The sequence below is a fragment of the Clavelina lepadiformis genome, chromosome 2 (assembly GCF_947623445.1).
Source record: "Clavelina lepadiformis chromosome 2, kaClaLepa1.1, whole genome shotgun sequence".
Lineage (NCBI taxonomy): Eukaryota > Metazoa > Chordata > Ascidiacea > Aplousobranchia > Clavelinidae > Clavelina > Clavelina lepadiformis.
The window spans coordinates 25,956,183-25,979,277 of NC_135241.1; the positions used below are offsets into that span (position 1 = coordinate 25,956,183).

At 34.0% G+C, this 23,095-nt stretch overlaps 1 protein-coding gene across 1 annotated transcript; it reads right to left on the bottom strand.

Annotated features, from left to right (window-relative positions):
• Positions 1-1,811: 1,811 nt before the first annotated feature.
• On the bottom strand, positions 1,812-20,715 carry LOC143446907 (uncharacterized). The gene is made up of 22 exons (XM_076946766.1): positions 20,598-20,715; positions 16,799-16,889; positions 16,443-16,591; positions 16,251-16,345; positions 15,370-15,503; positions 14,725-14,913; positions 13,422-13,775; positions 11,377-11,568; positions 11,042-11,184; positions 10,601-10,730; positions 7,333-7,638; positions 6,948-7,223; positions 6,287-6,406; positions 5,758-5,843; positions 4,970-5,216; positions 4,581-4,637; positions 4,033-4,076; positions 3,868-3,916; positions 3,621-3,667; positions 3,507-3,540; positions 2,910-3,055; positions 1,812-2,814 (listed from the first exon to the last, which is right to left on the bottom strand). Exons 2-22 carry the CDS (start codon positions 16,830-16,832, stop codon positions 2,734-2,736), a joined length of 2,913 nt encoding a protein of 970 aa, XP_076802881.1. The 5' UTR covers positions 16,833-16,889; positions 20,598-20,715; the 3' UTR covers positions 1,812-2,733.
• Positions 20,716-23,095: the final 2,380 nt, after the last annotated feature.

Sequence of the window (23,095 nt, forward strand, 5' to 3'; positions counted from 1 at the left end):
GCCGATATTAAGCTTTTAGTCACTCGTCACTCGTCACACTAAAACTTAATAAACTTTTACATTTCATTGTCACTTTAATTCAATCCTCACTAGTACTGATACAGCACTGATGTTACTGTTCAAGCATGCTGCATTTTTCAGGTGCACTTTTACTGCTACATCTAAGATAACAATGACAGTAGTGAAGTACTTTATGTACTTTAGTGTCGCATAAAGCACTTGAACGATCAAAGGTTGAACAAGACATAAATGATCCAAAATACCGACCGAACTACGCCTTTTGTCTTTTGGCAATTATGAACCATACAGTGATGTAATATCTATAACAAGTACAGGGTTGATAAGGCATGACAACGACCTTGAGACTCATTGACATCGAGTGCAATTAACAATCAGACAAACAAACATTGTAGTGGAGTGGCTGGACAGTCAAGCTCAACAACCAAAACCAATCATTCATTACAACATATTTCAGAATCCAAATTTCAAAATTACAATTGCCATCATGACACACTTTAAAATTTTAGTAAAAATGAACCTATAGCGAAAGTCAAGAAAGCATGTTTAGACATAGCTCATATAATAGACAGTTTGTCATCTCTCGCGCCCCCCTTATGCATGTTACACGCCCCCCAGTTTAAGAACCACTGTTCTAATATAAACTTAACTCAAATAAAACCTTAAATAATTAAAATCAACTTTTTGCGTACCCATTCTCCTAACCTAACCGCCTATCTTCAACAACAGGCTGCGTTACCCACATAGGGTGGAATAGGCACTTGGTATTTTAACTGCACTCGTTCTATAACCGCAGTTTCGTAAAATGCTGGGAGTGCCATTGTGCAGGGATTGAAACCAAGAACCGGTGCAAACTAGGGATGTGCCGCGAGGAAGATAATTCGGGTTCGTGCGAGCCCATCCCTAGCCCAGCCCATCCCATTCGGGTTTGGGTTCGTATCGGCCCATCCCTAGGTGCAACTGATCTTGCCGTCCGTAAAAATTCCCGATTTTGAGAATGAATTTTAAAAGCTATATGAAGATGTGGCGCCTCAGAGCAAAAATATCAAATAAAAAGAAATGGCTTAGTGACACAATTATTAACCTTGGTCTGAGAAAAATCTTCGACACAACTTAAACTCGGCATATGGCGGAAAAGAACAGATGATATGATAAATAGATAAATGCAAACTTATTATGCCGTCATTGAAATTTCCCTGGTTTTGAAAATGAATTTTGGAAAGCTGTAAGAAGATGTAGCAACAACGAGCAAAAAATAAAACACTTTGTCATAACTCAGCAATGATTCGTCATCACTTGAGCCCCGGTTACCAAGTTTGTCTCTGCTTGTTTTGCTTCGCTACCGAGCGGGTCAATGACAAGGTTTTGAACAACACTAATGGTGCAGCATGTTTTGAAATATTTCCACATGTTTTGCAAGAAATTGTGGGTTGAAAAGTTCGTCACAGGATATTTTTTTCAATGAATATTATAGTAATAGTCAGTTCACGGTTATGTGGCCTTTTCTGCCGCTGGCTGGTTACAAAGTAAGGATGTGTTTGCCTCATACTTCCGAGGTTGTGAAAAGCCGTACATTTACTGATCACTTAACTTTCTATCAGCGAACACGAGCAAATGAAATAAACCAAATGCAATATTTAGAAAAAACTCTCAAAGATTTCATTACAAAGGACTTGCACTATTCAAATAACTTGACGAACCCTTCTGTATGTGTTATTTAAATGAGGTAGTCACTTAAATCAATCAATAACGAATGAACCTACTGACATGAAAGCAATGAAACTAAGTTTAATTAGAAAGTGATTTATTGCTTTAATTCATAAAAATTGATCTCTTTATACAATGATTGCACGTAATAGTTATAAAACACGTAATACTTGAATATTAAAATGAAATTATGTTGATGAAAACTGTATCCCCCATTATTTCGATATTAATTGTAGAGAGCATAAACAAAAGCATAATGCTAAACGCTGTTACATCACAATAGAAAACACATTATTAATTACTAATTGATTAATTGACGGAAAAATGGCAAAAAGTCGTCAAGCACAATGACGCTATAGCAATGAGCGCGACCGCTACTAACACGGAAACGATAAAATTAAATAAGCTGCCGCAATAGTGGTGATGTCATAATTTCAGTAAAAACACGTCCAAAAAACAATGCAAGTGCTATCTCCTTATTATAAACGATATACGCAGTCATACAACATTGAGCACTACAGCGGCATGCAAAAGGTTGAGATGCTGAACAGTGAAGGATTTTCACTTTGGCTGGTTACGGCAATCATTACATGTACGTTGGAATGTTAAGTTTACAAACGTATTTCTAAATTCTTTATCTATTACATCACAATACATTGATGGCACCAGGGCAAGTGAGATAGCGGTTTAGCACTTGGCGTTTATGGGTGGTGGAACTAAGTGGAACACAAAAGTACTCGCTGATTGAAAACATTCATGATAAGGTAGAAACAGTTCACAGGATGAACTTCATAGTTTAGAGCTGCACTGTAGTAATTTAAAAAACAAACAATGATAGATAATGTGGTAAAAGACAAAACAATCAATGCAGCATTTATCGGAAAATATTTTCAAGAATTTATGTTACGAAAACCACCGATTCTAACAATAAAAAATCTTAACGTGGTTTATATCACATAAGCTATCTATGACACAACAAACAAGATGCAGAAATATGTAAATCAATTTCTATAAGTTGCTGATTTCATCATAAGGCCCTTCAACATTTTCATATCTTCTTGATCCGTTCTGTTGTCCATGATTGTGAACCTAAATATAATAGAAATATACTTTTGAAGTCATATTTTTACTTCAGCTTTGATTTTTATAAATTAGTTCAACGACTTCAGTTTAGTTTTTCTCACCTCAGTATGAGCACGTGGAGCAGTGATGACGTCATCATAAGCACCTTCAATGTTCTCATATCTTCTGGAACTACTTGATGCATTTCCTTGATTGTTCGACTGAGCATTGGGTTCCTCCCCATTCAAGACAATGTAACCTGCGTTGTCTGCATAATAAAGTGTTCAATTGGTCAAATTTTACTTTAGTTTGATGATATTTCTATGTTACAGTATTTGTTACCTCCACAATAAACATCATACTGTGGTGTTAGGCTGTTATTTGTAAAAGCCAAAAAGCATAAAATAAAAACACATTCAGGTATTATATATTATCAATATTATAGTCTTGTTTATTTTTCGCCATCAACCTTATGGAGAAAAAATTACGACGTTATTCTAGATATAGCACAATAAAAACATGCTCTCATACAATTAAGGAGGTGGAAAAGGAGCTGACTAAACACAAAGTGTACAATTGTCGCTGCTTTGAAAAGGTGCAGATGTTAGCATGTTATTTGGTATGCGCACATTAAACCTATTACATACTGTACTTTATACTGCTGTGGTATTAAGCTGTTCTTTGTATAAAACAGACAAATTGTAAATAAGATGATTTACCAGTTTCCAGCTGACAATTTGAAGCTTTGTTTCTCTGCAAAATTGAAACAAAGTAAGATTCAAGCAGCTGCAATCAATGCTGCTGAGTAATATTTGTAATAAAACAGGAATTACCAAGCGACCAGTTGTGCTTCCATTAGCTGCAAGGTATCCATTTACATCTGCAGATTTATAAACACGAAAACATAAGTTATATTTATTCAAAACAGTCAAAAAATTTGAAAATCATTAACCTTTATCATGTTACAATTCAATTCAAAATGAAATATTTTCTCCTGCTTTTGAATAAATGAAGGAAAGATGAAAATGGTTGCAAATTCTGGACAACATTCAATCCATGCAAATATATTTAGAAATGTACCTTCAACTGGACCAACTACTTCGTATTTTCTTTGGTTGTCTGAGTTCATCTGCGATGAATAAATATTACAACTTTAATTTGACTTCAGACTACACACAAGCTATTTTCCATATAATGAATTGATAAGATTTCAATGGTCATTGTCACATTGCAAGTCTTGCTTACTTGGGTTGAATCATTTGCAGTAACATCAATGTAACCGGGTTGATCTGGAAAAATAAACAATGTCAGTTGTTTTGTATTTAAAAAAATACAAAATACAAAATTTAGCGCGAACTCTTATCGCAAAAATACTGCTATGTCAATGCTCTTAAACAGGGCAAGAATATCATTCAAACATAAATTGCAAATAACAGGCCAGTGTGATGTGTTATAATGCTTTTAAGTGTAACATTCTCATCCAACTAACACTAGAATATAAACAAAAAACACATAAAAACTGCACGAACAACTTGCAAGAACAACTTGCACGAACAACTTGCTACACATAAAAAACTTTATTGCCTTGTTCTAAATTCTGAAATCAATGCATACCATAAATAATCCAATGTATCAAAACAAACTGGATATTAAGTTTTATTTCAGCAACATTAATTAAAGAAAGTTACTTAGATTTCTGGCATTAAATTCAAAATTCCATTCACAAACTCTATTAGTCTATTGTGCAGTCTGCTTTCAAAGAATCAAATCAAACACATGAAGCATTATTTCACCTGTTACGACGTGATCTCTGCTGCCAGTGGGATACAATTCATTGGGCTGACTTCCTTCTGCACAACAATAATACAGTGATAAGAGTTTGTAATTTTATGCCGACAAGTTTACAAAAGATTTTATATAAAACACGTAACATTAAAGATAGTAACAAACTGAACATTGAGACAAAAAACAATACAAAAGATATCAAAAATAAATTACAAGACTTCAAGAAGTTTTTCAAAACCTTTACCAAGTAATATCTTATATTTCAGATAGCCACAAACTACAGATGGAGACAAAATAAAAACAATACTAGAATATAAATATAAAACCTAAGCTCTCATTAAGTCAGTTTCAAAATAATTTATGAAAATAATCACACAAATATAAAAAATAAACCAACCTTTCTTCTGAGATCCACTTCTCCATTTGTAAACACCATAACCAGCTGCACATAAAATGACCACCACAACACCAGCAATAATTCCAGCAATTGCACCAGTGGAGAGACCAGGAGTGCCAGGTGGTTCCCCATTGCCATCTGTATTGTCCACAACTTCAATGTCAAAATATAAAACACTATTCGAGAATAAACTGCTGCTTGAAGATTTCACGATGAGCTCGTATCTTCCATTGTCTGAATTTGTTACCTGTAGAAATTTTTAGAGGTCAGACTACTTAGGCAAATTAATTAATTATTATTTTTATTTAATGAAAATTTTTATTATGCATGGCAATTAAATATTATCAACATAATAATCATGGCAATTTTTATTATAATACGAAACACTATTATCAAATCTAAAATAAATATATTGCATAAAGCAACATAATAATAAAGTAAATATTAATAATGTACTTAAACATAAATTGCTCCAAAGGTTTGAGGCCATGTGAAGGATTTAAATAAGGTCTATTTTGAAAATTTCGGAACATTTTTTGTATCTTACATGAGAAACACAGCGAAAACAGTATGTTTAAGAAATTTCTATATACACCAATAATGCAAACTCTGAGTCTAGCTATTGGTTGCTAAAGATCAAAGAAATGGTCTCAAAATAGACGGCCGCATAACAATCGAGTCTTTCTCAAATTTCAATAACCCAGTCGTAAAATATCTTAGTGTAAAATTTAAGGCAATCAACACAAATCCCAGAATTTCTTATCTGTAATGTTACGTCAATTACTTACTTGTGTTCGAGTGAATGTGAAAGTCTGTTGACCTTGATCACCAGTTGATTCTATAGTCATTGAACCATCACTTGCTACCAATGATCCTGGTGAATAAATCAGTCAAATTAACTAATAACATGAAACCAGTACTAATGGCACCAACATAGTGTTAAACTACTTAGGAGCTTGTGGTTTTTGTCCCAATATCTCCTAAAGTTAGAGCTGCTAGAAATTAGGTTGCTTTATGCTTAAAAGGGTATGGAATTAACTGATTTCTCCTGTGTTTAAACTTAAACATTATCTAAGATAAATGTTAATCAAATTTCAATATAATACTATTCCACGCATAACGCAAGAAGTAGAATGTTGAAGACTATGAACTATCATTTTTGAGCTAATATCCTAAAACCAAATTCTTAACTTCAAGATAATTTTATAAGACAAATATTTAAAAGTACTTCAGTTTAACTACATACAGCAAATAGCTTTTGTGAAATTCACCACACGGTTGTATTTAAATGACCATAGAAATCAAGTCAAAACTTACCATTTTTGCTCAATGATACAAATTGGGAGTTTGGATTTGAGAAAAACACAACAGAGCAGATTTCAGTTTCATTCAAATTCCAGTCACAAGTTGGAATTTTATCATCCTGTGTTGCAGCGTCTGGAAATACAAACATTAGTTTTATTGTGTAAGATCATCAAACTTTAGATACTTAAGAGAGGTTTTATGTTTAAAAGCTTTTTTTCAAAGCATTTATGTTATTTTTAAACAACATTAAAATTTGCAAAACCATACCGTTTAAGGTGAAATGTTTTGCAATACAAAGTTTGAAATAACTACTTAAAAGCAAGAAAGCATGCACGTGAAACGCTAAATTTTCATTGCTTACTAAAAGCAAAACTGAGTGCAAAATCAGCAATAATTATCAAAAATCGCAATGATTGAAATATGCAAAATATTAACCTGCACGAAATTTGTTCTGTTTAAATACGTTCTCTACATAAATGATTCCAGTTGTACTGCTGCAACTGCATGCATGCAATTTCCAAACTTATTCCATTCTACAATCCATAGGAAAACACTAAATTAAAATTTGAACTGGAGCAGTTTAGTGAATCAAATCAGTTAACAAATCCCCAAAAAAATACGATTATTACAGCAACATCATTTCACAAATATCACAACACTTTACAGAACTTACATATAACATTCAGGTAAATAGCTGCATTAAAGCTTCCAAATTGATCATTTGTGATACAAATATAATCTCCAGTGTCATCACGTGTTACAGAGGAAAACATCTTTGAAGACTGAGATATCATTGAGCTGTGTGGTAGTTTTATGAGGTATGTGGTGCTCATTTCATTTTCATATGAAACACTGCAAGAGATCATGATGCTTTCTCCAAGATAAGTTGTTGAGTTGATGCTGCCGTCATTTGTAATATTGCTGCCACTGACATTGAACTGAACTTGTCCTGTGATTAAAACAATTTCTTAGTTCAATGATAAATATTCTGCAAAAAATAAATTTTTAATTCTTTACTTCGTTATACGCATTCTCTATTATTTAGCAATATCACTTACTTTCAACGGGAATCACATCAACAGTTTGCTCTGTACTTGATACATTGCCGACTACATTCTCAGCAGCACAAGTGACGGTGCTTGATGCATTGAGATCAACAGTGATAAGACAACCACCATCTGAGGTGAGTGTCTGGCATCTTGAATCTGAGCACAGTTGCCAGCTACAAGTTGCTGGTGGGTTTGCATCACTTGGAATGCAATTCATTGTGAGTTGTTGATCTGATCTCAGCAAGTAGTTGCTTTCTGATGCTTCAATCACATACTGTGATGTTTCTATCTTGTTACTGACTGATGATGAGATGTCTGGTTAAAATACATAATGTTCTAAAAGTAATTTCCATTTGACAAATAAGGAAAAGTTACATTTTTGATTGTAAAAACTATTAGTGCATTGAAGTTTAAAAATTCGTGAAATTCTTTAAAAACAATAACCTCACACTTACACATCCGCAACAAACTAAACAAGCAAACCCAAAATGTTAACAGCAGCCAGATTTTGGTGTAATAAGAATTTATTCCATTCTTGTTTAAATAACTAACAACATGCATCTCGCATAACAATTATAAAAGCGTTAAACACAAAACTAAAATTTACTCAGCGTCTTGTGTTTTCCACATTGTGTTGTGTTTAAAGTTTTGCAAAATGAACCGAACTTTATATTTTTGCATAACTTTGGTAATTCCTTACAAAAATAAATCACTTATAAATAAAATCAATTACATTTTATTTGTGTGTGAACAAAACAACCTTTGATCAGATAAAATTTAATAAAAAACTGAAAGTTAATTAATAGCTATTGCACGTTTCACTGGACAGCACAAGCAAATAGGCTACATTGTGCAATGTACATACACCACAATGGGTAAAACATCGGAAAAGCCTTACAAATAATACAACGAAACAAATAATGTTAATTATTTAATTTTGCCTTGATAACTTAGTGAGATGGTACAATGAGCACATAATAATAAAGTAAACAAAACCAAAATTTTCTGAAAACAAAATGTTTTTTGCCAAATTGGAAAAATTAAACAACTTGCGGCAGATTATATAGCCAAGCTACATATGCCACAGTATCTTCATACTCACATAAAACGTCAAAATATATTAATGAGCTATAAGTTCCAAAGCTGTCATTGGTTGTGCAGGAATAATTCCCAGTATCAGAAGCTTTTAAAATCAGGTCAAAAGAATATTCAGGGTAATCGCTTTTATAAGGAAGCTCCAACTTGTACGTTGTAATAAGTTGGTCACTAAAGTCAATGCTGCAGGAAAAAGTAACATTTTCTCCAAGATATGACGTCACATTTGCTTCAGTGCTTGTGATGTTACTCCCGGTCACATTGAACTTAAGTGTACCTGCAGCAGTTGCACAAGTTACAACTACTATAAGTATCTGTTTTAATTGGCTGTAATGTCTTACCTTGCTGTAATGTGGTCTAACTAATATAATAAAGTACTCACGTTGTGCTGGAACTGCAGTGAAGATATGAAAACAACAATAAAGGTCTGGTGATAAATAAAATACGATAAGTTGCTGGAGAATAATAGCACTTACTACAAACAGTATCCACTGTAAAAGAATTCATAAGGTAATGTAAGTTTTTCTTGTAAACACTTCTAAAAGAAGGACTGAAACTTATTCAATCCAAAAGCAGTCCATCCTATGCAGTGTTATAATGGCAATAAATGTCTAACTACAGCAGCCATTTAGGCATAAAACCCGTAAATCTTGTCTTGGCTGCCTAAGATTGTCATAAAATATCTCAAACATTCTGAAGTCACTTGACTGCTCTAAATGCTTTGACTTAATTACTGCGGTTGCCCTAAACCCTTAAAACTTGTCTAGGCTTGTTCTAGGCTGTTTCCTTTTGTTTCCTGTTCGTCCTTATATTCGAGTCCAGACCGATGGCAACCCTGGTTATAGGTGTTGTCGCTTACATTCAAGCAGGAGTCAAGCACACAAGTTGTCACCAGGAGTGTGTGGACTGTGTAGTCCGCTACCATAAATGATGCAGTGGAATACCATGTGATTTGTGAGTTGCTGCTTCGTGCAACACTCCCAAACAACATAGGTTAAGACACTCGCATTCGTGCAAAGTTGAGCTCATGGGCTCGTTAATTTTTGACTGGCCCTCGTATTTTCAACATTGTAACTTGGAGTTGCTTCCTGCGTTTTAAGACAATTTGGCTGCTCGTTTTGACAATTTATGCTTCTGCCACATTTGGTTTTAAAAAATTCAGAGTTTTTTGATGGTTCATCTCGTACAACTGCTCAAAAGAAGAAAATCCAGTCAACTCTTGTACCTCTCTATGAGAAAATCACATGGCATTCTAGGAGGGTCAGTCGTAGCTTCGACAAATTAAAGAAAAGTCAAACTACAAGAGGTTGTACGATAAAGGAACCAAGTAAGGAGTTTTCCAATTAAAGGAACAGACGCTGGTGCTGGCGAACATCACACAACACTGGTTGACACAAAAAGTCACTGATGCAATGAAGGTTGAAATGTTTTGAAAACACTGAGAGAATATGAGAATTGTAACTACACAACTTGCTTCTGAATTAAGGAAATTTATCACACCAACCTGCTACAGAAGTATTTCTACCATTGCAACAATAAGTCCAACATAAAGAGTCTGCCCAGGAAATGGCCAAATCTGCATATTATGACAAAGCAGGAAACAAGTTCAAAAATCAGCAGTCATTTCCCACTTTGTTGGTATCAGATAGCTTTTCCACTAACCTAAAGCAACTCAAACTTCTGTTTTTGTATCAAACGACTTCCAAATTAAAAAAAAACGACAGTTATATCAAAAATGCAAATTGTCACTGATACTGCAAATAGTTTGCCGCCCATATGGAAGGTGTGCAGAAACAATAAGCTGCTTGGTTGCATTCAATGTATAGCCTACCATGGTACACTACTTTACAGTAGTACGTTAGTAAATCACTACATAAAAATGTAGGAATGTCTTAACGTAGTACACTACTGCAAAATGGAATGTAACGTAGTACACTACCGCTGCAAAACCATGATCAACCATGTAGTCACGCTCAAATCATGCGAAATAGCTCCGAAAATGGGTTTAATAAACAGAGTTTTAGGCTTATAAATTGGAGCATTTTACTACAGGAACAAATGAAGTAAATCGAGACCCTGCTGACTTGGGCTTAAAAGGTGGCTGGGCTTATAAAGCAGCGACTACTGCACTATTTTAAACTTGGTATGATAAATAATGTTACGTTGTCACCATGTCACTTACACATCACATTCACAGTTTCAGTCAAAGATCGTCCAGTGCTGTTGTTCACTTCTGTATACGGAGTTATAGCTTGGCATGATATTAGCTTCATGTTATCTTCTCTTTGCAATGTTCGTGAAAATGCATCATCCTTTAATTTAAGTGACAACTTATCAACTGATTAATTCTAACAACACAAACATTATTTTAATTGTGATGAGCAATTAACCTAACTTTAAGTGACAAGTTAAAAACATATCGTGGTTTGTCAATTTTATTCTACATTGTTAATTTATAGTATATGTGGCTGCTTAAAATTGAATACTGTAGTTAGTTGCATCCAAGGACATACATAAGCCTAATGACATGGGTTTTGTTAAAAAAATTGCTGAAGAAAATCAAACTATCATTATATTTCAAATCATTCTATGTTTTGAAAAGGTTTCCATAGCAGTTCATTACCTTGTTCAATGTGTATCCCACATTATCAAAATAAAATATTGAAGATGTCCCACTGGGTATGACAGTGACATCATAATCACAAGTCAGTGTGATGTCATCATTCTCAAAAATGTTCAGATCACCATTTAAAGTCACATCAGGAGCTAAAAATAAATGTTACATGTTGCAGCTCATAAATGAACTATATATGAAATTGGCAATTACAATTGAAGAAAAACATGAGCAGCATTAGCTAACAATGGCTACCATGCCAAATGATACCAGTGGCTGCAAATTGGCAAGTTCATGTAAAACATACACAAGGTCCAGACAATCATAGTTAGCTGCCAACTTACCTGACCAACATTGTAAATTATCCTGACCACTCCACTCGGCATTTGCTAAGCATGTTGTGTCACCAGATGGCAGTGCAGTGCTATTCGGATAATACAACTCTCTTCCTGGTGGGCAACTGAACGTCGCATTGGCTTGGTATGTTCCAGGTGATGAGGAAATAATGACGTCATGAGGCAAAGATGATGGACAATCTATGAATAAAAAAACAGTGTAAAACTATATTCTAAAATCATGTATGTTTTATACAATTTTGGCAGCTAATTCAGATTTAAGCAATAAAAACATTCCAGATTATGCAGTTGTATTTTTCAAACGGTTTCTTTGTCAAATGAATAAATGTTGCTAATTTAATACAATAATTACTTTTGGCTTTCCTTGTCTAACCTGTCATTTGCCAAGGTGTGAATATTTAAAAAAATCGCTCTATTTATGATATGTACGCAGTTGCAGTTTGACCACCTTTGATATATACTATGTGAGAAAAGTGATCCTGGATCAAGTGACAAAAAAAAGAAAATTATTAACTAATTAATTCTTTTGAAATATTGTCAACTGAGTTTTCACGTTTGCTTCCAACAAACAAGTTAATAGTTACATTTCTATACCGCCACCAAGAAGTTTATGTTTTTATAAATATTTGTTCGTTTTGTTAGTCACAGGCCAGATTGGCCTACCCTTTTCTGCATGGGAAATAAAAAAAAAACTTTCTCAAACTGAATAAAACATTTTCAGAATATCTGTACTATCACTATCTGAATAAGACAACTTTCTCCAGCTGAATAGGCACCCACATACATGGTTATGAGGTGTTGTGAACTTATAAGGAATTTCATGCAACAACGCACAAGAAAGTAGTTTACATAGTTTCTTTAGCAATTTGCTTTAAAGTTGTAAAATACCTTTTAAAACAAAAATATCGGGTCGAAAAACAGGAAAAGAGCTTATTCGCCAAACCTTAGAGTCTGCTCAAAAAGCCGTCTCATCAGCCAAATTAACGTTAATTGATGCATTTCATTATCATTAAAGCAACAATTGTTTCGCAAGTAATTGTTAAAAGCTGTTTGAAAAGATGCTGAAAATCATTGCAAAGCACTTGACATACTTACATCATAGCATTCGCAGTCTATTTATGTCTAAGACTTGGTGACAACATTGGGCAACATAAATATTTGCAATTGTGCCAAATTACCTCATCATTAAAAGGCAAGTGCATGGACGCAATGTTAAAAGTCATATCGTATTTTACCACATATTTATTTACTTAGTGGGTATCAGCTTAAATATGATACTATTTATATGTGCCAGGGCAGACATCATCAATCAATCATTTCATTTTACATCAAAAGCGCGGTGGGGATGAAAAATCGAGCCAGTTGTTACTAACACGCGCCAATGAACAGGAAAAAGTGTGAAAGCCGAAAAGGCTTAAAACGCTTATGTATCATATAGTGTAGTGAAAAACAATTGCCTTCAATGACACAAAACTTTCATTGTAAAGTTAAAAAATTTGAGGGGGCTTATACATTAGGTCAAAAGTTACAACAAATTTAAGTGCAAAGAATGTCCAAAGACTTCATAATAGACACAATAAACTATAAATTTAAAACGCAAAAGATGCATTTGTCATAAAATTTTATGAACATTAGGCTATTGACATTTTCAAGGTGTAAAACCCTGCCCAGCTTGCTGCTCATAAGTAACGAATCGGCACCTATGAACAGTATTACCGAGAATAAAAATGCATACAAATGTATGCTATTTGCAGATGTGGCCAAAAAATGAATTGCCAAGTAAAATTGAATATTACATTCTAAAAAGTTACAAAGATAGCACAATAAGAACACAAATGCTTTACAAATGCTTAATACAAATTCGTATTTATGACTTTTTCAATTTATTAACCGATTTGTTGCGGTTGAAGGTTAATTGTTTCTTATCTGCTAATTACAAAATACATCGAAGGGCGCAATAAATGCTCTCATGGCATGCGGTTCATTTGAGAACCCTCTTTTACATCAATATCTAAGTTGTCTCAAGTAGTTACCTTGCACAGTTCTTGTGATAGGACCAGGTGTGGTTGCTATTGAGCATCTCACTTCAATATTTATATTCCCAGCAACAAGTGGTTGAGTGATGGTCAATGTTGTTATTATGTGAAATGTTGCATCAATTATGCAAGTGACGCTGCGATTTACATTTGAAGGTGAAGGGTTACAGCCACCAAGTGTTGCGTAAAAAGCACCACTTCCATTGCCCAGCTCTCCTCCATAGAACCAAGAACATGAATCAGTAGTATCAGTTGGTGTTGGAAACTGAGCAGTTACAATGAGATTGTTGAAACCAGTTGCCAATGCGTTGTAGGGAGGAGCAGTGCTGATTGTTGTGGTTGCTGACATACCTATCAAAATAGCAGTAGATAAATCCATGCAATATTTTCAACAGTAGTACCCAACCCAAGTACATAAAAACTAACATACAGGCCCACCTGGCAGACAAGTACAATGTCAGATTTAAAAACTTAAAATTGTATTTTCATGGTAATTTGAAACATTGAGCAATTAGTTAAATACTATCAACATTTCAAAAAAATTAATTTATATAGTAACAAGCAATATCAAGCAAGAGACGCATCATGCAACTATATCAAATAAGGAAAAGATGGTCAATGGTAGTTACGTAATTATAATTATATATATAATTAAAACATCCCAAGTCCATTATTAACTAGGTTATATCCACACCTCAACACATATATACGTAAATAACAAAAGCCAGATGTCTGCCAAATGCATTCTAATTCCATAACTTTATAGCACTTTCAACATCAAACCAATCCACATTCCCTTAGGTTATACAACACAGCTTAATTGCTTTATTCCACGAGCAGCATCATCACTGACATTTATATAACGCTTTGATCATAGAAGTCTGATCATAGGCAAATCTGCATTTTCTTTCACTATTACATTGCAAGAAAATTTTAAAAAGATTTGCTCGGAAAATTTAAGAGTGCATCTTCAGTTAAAACTACGTGTACTTGACCACTATTAGGATTTAAAAAAGTCTTTGTTGCTGCAGCTTTGTTTGTGAGCATTGGCACTACACCAAAAACACAGGTGTTGATGGTGCGCAGGTGTAGCTGCACATTAGAATATACCATTAAACATTATCAGTAGTTGGTAATAACCAAACTGTAGTACCATGATAACTAACCAATAATAGTATCATAGTAAAACACATAAGATTATAGAAACAAAATTTATAAATGATAAATGACAATTGCATAAAACGAAGATAGTAAGCATGTGTCACGACAAAATGCTGAAGTATTCCTGGATTTCACTTACTTGCTTCACATGACAGGACATCTAAATTGGTCAACGTTGCATCAGCCTGGCAAGTGGTTGAAGTTGTGCTTACATCACTTGTTGTGTAACCTTCAGCACACGAGAGTGTTCCAGCAGAGTTGAACTCGCATGAAGAATCATCGCATGTGAAGTTGAGACTGGGGTAAGCTGTTGTGTTTAAACTGCATTCTGCAATAATGGAGACTGCATGTTAAATATCTAAGATAAATACCAAATACTATTAAATAAAATAACATCGATGAAAGAAATATTTGTACCCAATATTGCACTGCTTTCTGAATAGATAAGACAGACAACTAAAGAATAGGTTTGGTGTTAAGGTTTGAGATCAGTTAAATTCTTAATTCTTACGTTTGCAATTCTTTTTCAGATAATGTTACTACAAATTGGGATCAAAATTTCTGAAAACGTTGCATGAAAATTATGTTGCATTGTGATGTGTATAGTGCAGGGCATCTCCCAATACATACGCTTAATAGATTGCACCCAGTCAGATAATGCTTAGTGACATATATTGGTATTGTGTCTCATTGAGTCTAATCATCATCTCAATGATTAGTGACATATATTGGTATTGTGTCTAAGTGAAGAATATTTACTGTTTTGTTGCAAATTAAATCTTACCTTGTATAGTTAAGTTGAGTGAAGTGTCGTAAATACCAGGAGTTCCAACATCAACAGTTATACCATCTTCACTGGCAAGCAATGCTTGTATGGTAAGAACAGTTGTGTATTGGTTTGAAGTATATGATCCGGCACTATACAAATATTTTCATTTAATACAAACTCCTAAAACGTTGTTTTTTATTTTTATTTTCCAAATGCGTTAGCACAAGGGGCAGCATAATACAACAGCAATTCTATTCTAGGTGACACATTTGTAAAATCTTAAAAAAGTAATAAATTGTGACATGAATTACGTGCAATGCCATAAGAAGCCATAAAGAAGACAACACCTTTATAAGACCCAAAAACACACGATCTTATGGGTGAAGCAGCAATAATTTTAAAATATGAAGAATCCAAAGTTATCAAATTTTGCTAGAACATCCCCTTAAATGTTCTAGATATGCCACTGCACGCCACACAAAATGACCCATGCAAGAGGTTGCCAAATGGTATGTCTTGACTCCCAGGTGCGTCGTTTTTAAATTACAATCGCGTCCTAAACTCGCAACCACTTACCTCCACTATCGGTAAACAAAATTGTCACAAATTTTTTTTGTACTATACATTGATCTACACATCATGCGCAATTCAGTCTTGAAAGCACGGACATTGTTACGTGTTACTTAGGTCTATATGACATTATAACTACAACGATACACTTAATAAAGAGATTGGCCATGACTGGGTACCGGCTAAACAAGTTTCGAATAGCTACAGCTAGGGCTATGATGTGTGTCATTTCATTGCTTTGGGTAGATTAGTGCGTCTGGAGTTCAAATAAGTTGAGAAACAATGACCTATGCTAAAGGGCAAAATCAATCAATCAACACACAGACCTTATATCAACTCTACTCTCATAAATAGTTCCAGTCGTAACAGCTCCAGCAGTAAGGGTTCCAGCAGAGTTAACAGATGCAGTTCCAACATCAATCTTAAACAAACATTAAAAACATATCTTAAATGGTAAACTGGAGTGCATTTGAACTACGACAGCAAACTAAACATAATTATCGTTAATTATTGCTTACACCATTAATTCTCCATGTTGCTGTGAAAGGAGGTGATGTGGTCACGGTTGTAGTGACGTCAACATCAGACCCAATTGCTTGCATTGCATTAGATGGTGCAAGTGATGAAAAAGTTTGAGCGTTGCAGAAATGAATGTTCCATGACAGAACTGAAATTTGTTTCGATTATAATAAAATGAAGCCAAACATTCACTATTATATTAAAGAATTCACAACAATTAAAAAAGTGGTTAGACATATTTGCCATGGTCCTATGAAGCAGTTTCTACTGCCACATTCTTCTATTGCTTGTATTACAAATTTATAACAATCTTGAAAACTCACTAAAGTTATACAAATATAAACAAAATACGTACCAAGCAAGAACAAAGAAATAAGATTGACTTCCATAACACATGTAATAGGTATGAATATATTTACAAAATTAGCTTCCTAGACGTAGAACACCTGTTAAATACAAAATGTAAGATTTAAAATACGTTTCATGGGGTTATAAATATTATACACCACGATGGTATAACACAACACACCTCTCTTTTTTGTATACCTTTTCTTAATTGCTTATTACGTCAACATCATACAACTGGTTTAGATTTATGTAACTTACTAGCTTAAAATTTTACCTTGCAAATTATATGGTTGCTTATTTTAAATTAAAAGCGAGACGCCAATCATAGTGATACCTTCAATTGCAATAACAATCAATGGCCAATATTAAGGTGAAGTGGATCTTACTGCAAAAAAAATCGTTTGGGCCAAAAACAATTTTTACTACAATAAATGGTGTTGGGCACTGATATGTATTAAAACATTGAATTTTATGTAAGCTTAAACAAACTTATAACAGAGAATACCTAGAAAGAAAATATCAAGTAATACGTTTGGCAACTCAAAAGTTGCCAAATCTTGCTTGATAAAATCTCTGAACAAATTGCTTTGTTCCAAAAATAACCTTTAAAAAGCGCTCGATAAAGCAAAATCATTTAGAAAAATGGTCTTCATTGTAAGTACTGTTGACTCTAGTTTAGCTTTGCAGAAACGGAAACTAGATCATCATTTTTTAACCAAGTCCAATCGCATTATAGGCATTTTGCAATGTGTTAGGTAAAACGCAAAGCATGTGGGCGCTGTTAGAGATAAATGTGAAACGTTGAGGCGGAGCAAGTACAGTCTTAAAAACTCGAAGTTGCAGATCCCATGCAGCATACTTTACACTACGACCAGCACTCGAACAACTCGGCTACCAAACCGCCTCGTTTGTAACTGGGCCTATGTCCAAAAACATCCTTGATTGTTACGAACTTGGCAGTATACTTTCAAATCTCAAAATTGATCAAAACAATACGAAATACAATGGAGTCAAGCCTAGACCTTCTAATAGTCTATAGGTCAGTGGCCAAGCCAGCCGGGGAGACAATGTCTCCTGCAAATTCTGGCTTATAATTACACTTCGCGTAACATATCAGTGCATGTCACGTATGATACATGATACTTCTATTTCTGCAATGCTTACTTTTACAAATCAAATTGTGAGATAATGTTGCAGCTGTGCACAACTTGATTAAGGCTTCTTCTATAATGATTAACATTTTAAAACTTTAAACTGCAATTCTCTTCTTACAAAAACATAAGTACAAATATCTACATATGTTCATACGAAACACTTGTAATTAATTGGCCAACGTCAAAGAACAATATTATGTAACAATGCAGCATAACATTATGGTGTCATAAAACAGTAGAAAAACACTTTTTAAAAAGTAGATCAGTACGACGCTTTTGTCAGGAAACTGACACACAAAAAAAATCATAAAACCGGGCGTTTTAGGTTTACCGACCGCAAAGCCGAAACAAGGCGTTTAAACCGGTACTGTCCTACCTAACTTATAGTTGATGTATTTATGCTGGTTAATGTAGATGCGACAGTGGAATACATTTTTGGCTGTTGGTTCTAGTCTAGTCATGTACCGATAACTGTGATGAAAACAAAAATGTTTAACCAATTTATGTACTGTCTTCTTTGACATTCTTGTCCTGAAAATAAACACATTACCTGCCACTAATCATTAGGGATATGTCATGAGAACAATTATCCAGGTTCGTGCGAATCCGAATAGCATAAAGATCAAATCTATTCATATCTGCACCAAATGACAAAGTTTTATAAAAAAGTTACTAAACCTTGTTTGTAATGTGACTTAATTGCTAACAATTTATGACCAAATGGTGATTAGAAAAGTAAAATGCTTACGTAATTGACGTTTAAAAAAGATTGATTCTAGTTTAGATTCTAGGCAGGAAAATAGATCACATTTTCTTACCAAAGTCAAAAAATCATAAGTAATATTGTATTTGTACAATTGTATTTAATACACTACTACCATACCTAATAGAAACCAAAGTCATCAAGCATATTGTTTTTAATTACCACAAAGTAGCAAACAAAACCGTAATTACCAGAGTGAGTAATTAATTTCTGAGCTAATTAGGTACCAAGAAAAATAATAAAGTACAGTTGCACGCTATCGTATTTAGTTGTACATTGTCTGTTCTGTTTATTTGGCACATGCCTAATGAAGCAAATCGAGTGAATCGTTTTTGTTAACATCTATACTCACCGCGTCTGTTTGTGGAACAGTGCAGCTAATTTCATGTGTTTGGCCCGTAATAAAATCGTACTGCAAATTAAACAAAAAGTAGTTGCTGTTATTTAAAACTTTTATTATTATTAAGTGTAGGTAGGTACCATCGTCCACCAAAGTGTGACTTATTGCAAGTTGATACACAAGCAAACTTGTAATTGGAAAGTTTCCGAATAAGTGCGCCTAATTAGGACGTTTGACCATATTTTAAAATATTATTAAATATTAAAAATTTGGCGTATGCAAATGCGTTTAATCAGCAACTTCAAAAGCTAAAAGTTTTATGAAGAAAAAAAAACTTGTTACCGAACAGAAAATAATCATTTTGATTTCTCGCCACCAGTGGGTCATGCTAAGACAGTGGTTTTCAAACTTTTAAAGCCTACGACCTAACTTCCCTTTTAGATATGAAATCACAACCTATCTCGATCACACACACTGTATTTAACAAGAACATGTTTTTAATAAAATTTTCACATTTTCATTCACGACTCAACTTCACTTTGAGAGGTGAAATTAGAGCCCATCTTGATCAAACAGGCTGTATTTAACAAAAAAGGAAGTATGTTGCTGTGAAACCATTTAATTTGTAAATTCTTCACTTTTGCTTGATATTCAAATTTCATAGCAAATTGATGGGAAAAATAGGCTTGTATATTGTCCGCAAGTAGTTTAATACATGGTTCTGCGTTGGACAAACCACAATTATCACGTCGCTGTCCACGTTTCATCTATTTCTGTATTTTGTTTCATAACAACCACTGCAGAGAATGTCTGCTCACAGAGACAAATGGATAGTTGTGACAAAGCAATTTGATGGCCATTTTCGATAACTCACTCTATGATGGGTACATTTGGTACTCTACTGAAATGTGTTCAATGGGTTATTTCCACATGTGCTTGCTTTGTGTCGTTCTCCACGAAAAAGAAGTGACAATTCAGTTAGCCAGTCGTGGTTTCAAGCAGAAATTATGATGCAACAAAGATCAAACACGACTTTTGTAATAACTAATATTAAAACAAATATTTGCGATTTGTCGACTTAATTATGATATCTTCCTTGTCTTGCTGCAAGCTTTGCAGCTGACACTACTAGTTACAGTAGCTGTACCTGGACCCCAGATATAAGTTTATGAAATTGCCATCTGTTAATCTTGTTTTGCTGAGTAATTTGATTTTGAGTAAACTGAAAAGAATTACGCTTTGAAATTTGTATTTGGATGCCTTTATGATCAAATAAAATGTCCTTGGCGATCTTGAGTTTGGCAACCACTGTGTGTCAAGGAGAAAAAATTAAAACATTGTTGTGGTAAAAGATGTCTACTCTGCTCATCCTTTTTATTGACAAAGATGGAAAAACATGCATGCAAATGAGAACCAGCAAACCAGCTCAAATCTTAAAAAGCATCATCAAAATAATAAGAGTGTCATAGATATACAGTGTAATCGTAGGGGACAAGTTTTACTTTTACAAGTTCAACTAACTTAGAATACTAAACAATAGAAGTCTTACCAAGCATCATGCACAGCAGGACACAAACGTACAAGTTCAGGTTTAACATTATTTCCATGTCTACAGTCATTGATCATTGACTACTTACAGTTCAAACAAAGCAGCAAAAATTAGGTAAAACAAACCTGTGTATAAACCAAATTATGCACAGGAAATAACATAGGGTTTGGACGCGTTCAAGTTGAAACGTTTTAGATTTTGTTGACAAAGTAACTTAAAAGTCAAGTTAACAAACAATTAAGATTCAAATAACTTCGAATGTATGACTTTTTACAGGGAAATAGGGACAGCCTTTTTTAAACCAATTAATTGTAACCAACCAACTTATAATTAATATCAAATGCTTCAATGTGGCTCAATTTGATTCGACATCAATGCTAAAAATCTTTCTATAATATACAGACATATTCACCAAACTGCAAAGTATGGCAGCAGACAAGTTTTCATGCACTGAAATACCATAGTGCATCATGATTTGGGGTGGGGGAAAGTGTGGCGTTTCTTTGCTTCTAACAGAAAAGATTGACTTTTGTTCTTCAACTATTTTAGAACAAATGGGAGATTGAAAAACACGTCTTAGTTTTTAGAAACAAGAGTTTAAAACGACACACTTTCTTCGCCCAGAAACAGGCTAGTTAACTGGTCTTAACCTACTGGTGCAGGTTTTCGGTGTTCGTACTGTTCTGCCGTTTAGACAAAAACTCACAGGTGTGCCATTTGCGCTGGACTAGAAAGTACAGCAGTTTTCCACGAGAAATGGTGTGTAAAAACGCACAACTTTTGGCATGATGGCGTGCACTGAAGCCACAATTTTTTGTTTATTTATTATAAATTGGAGTGATAACATTGATTAAGTGCAGAGTTAAGGCATAGGCGCATTCATAAGCTTCAATGCATTATTTTGCACTTAATGACTTGGAAAGAACTTCTGCGCACTTAATTTTCAATTGATTTAAAGATTGAATTATAAGTCAAACTGTGTACATTATGGTAGTGTGTAGTTGCAGAATTGCGCACTTCCATTACCGTACGTCTGAGCATTTTTGTTTTTTTGGCGGAAAACGAAAACGGCCATACTCTGCAGTCCGGTTAGTCAGCCAGTAACGCAAAGCCTTACAAGGCAATACGGTAACACTAACACACAAGAATACAAAGTCAGTAATTAATTACTATACATCTAGTTCTAGTTATCGGTACGGAACCTAAACCAGCACATGGTTAATGACCTTTACCAGAAGCACATAGGTTTTGCCAAAGGTAATAGAAAAGACAAGGAAAGAGTGTTCTCTAGCCTATTAACTTTGGTCCAGGTTATTTCACCGAAACCGAAACGACCTTAACTTATTGCTGCATTGCACATATTTTTCACAACTAATTTAGATCATATAATCTGGAGGTACATCATTAGTAAATTAAGTTTGCTGTGTGGCTTTACTATTGCTTTTACCAAAACAAGCTCTTTACTATCTATAACAGACGTGGGCAAACTGCGGCTCGCGAGCCGCATGCGGCTCTCCGGCATGTTTTTTGTGGCTCTTTTAGTCGAATCGTAAAATTTCAAAAAAATTGTAAAGACTACCAAGAGTACCGTTTATGAACGTTTCTCTCTTTTTCTTTTCCTTATTTAGGCCAGCATTGATGACAAGTTGTTAATTATCCAAATTTAATGATATTTTTCGATCGAGGAATGCAGATATGGAACAATTAAACGACATAAACTATTTATGACGTCATAATTTCTTATGACTTGGCTCGTCAGTAAAAATTTAACAACCAAAGTGGCTCTCGGGTTCAAAAAGGTTGCCCACCCCTGATCTATAATCTTGAAGCCACATAAATAAACAAATAAGTTGGCTATGACCACAACTAAACCTATATCCTGCAAGTAAATGTTTTTTCTAACTGTATATTTTATAACAACTACACATATAAAAAAATATTCTTTTTCAATTAGTTACAAACTGACAATGATTGTAAATTATGCAAAACCTTTATATAATTCAAGTTTTCTTTGATCACTCTTAAAATTTTTATTTTGAACTTCATTTCTAAATAGCAGTTTATTTCGTGCTATTATTACTGTATGTTGTCATCTTCACTTACCAAAATAACTAACACATAAGCTGTTTTGTTTGTATAACAAACTATGTAACATGTTAAAGCCAACCAAATAACCAGAGGTTTTATTGTTTCATTCTTGTTTTCTTGCTTTCTTGCTTTTTCTAAAATACAAGATGCAACACGAATCTGCATATAAGACTTTAATTGAGGGAATAACAAAACTGGTTGATATTCATGCGTAATATTTAGGTTTGTGGTTGATTTGATACATCCTTAGTTGAATTGAAATAGCATGTGTTTGTGGTGGTCGTGATATTTAATTGCAATAATAATTAATTTTTATAATTGGCATTTTGCATAAGCTTTTGTGCTATCCAGTTAGATTCATTGAAGTGTTTTTCGTAGTTTAAACCATTATTTAAACATACTGTAGCCAA

Excerpts from the sequence above, each read along its gene's own strand:
- LOC143446907 (XM_076946766.1), bottom strand. The coding sequence starts at position 16,832 with ATGGAAGTCAATCTTATTTCTTTGTTCTTGCTTG. Across the intron at positions 5,844-6,286 it reads TGTATCATTGAGCAAAAATG|GATCATTGGTAGCAAGTGAT; the intron begins GTAAGTTTTGAC and ends TTTATTCACCAG. Across the intron at positions 3,917-4,032 it reads CTGCAAATGATTCAACCCAA|ATGAACTCAGACAACCAAAG; the intron begins GTAAGCAAGACT and ends TATTCATCGCAG.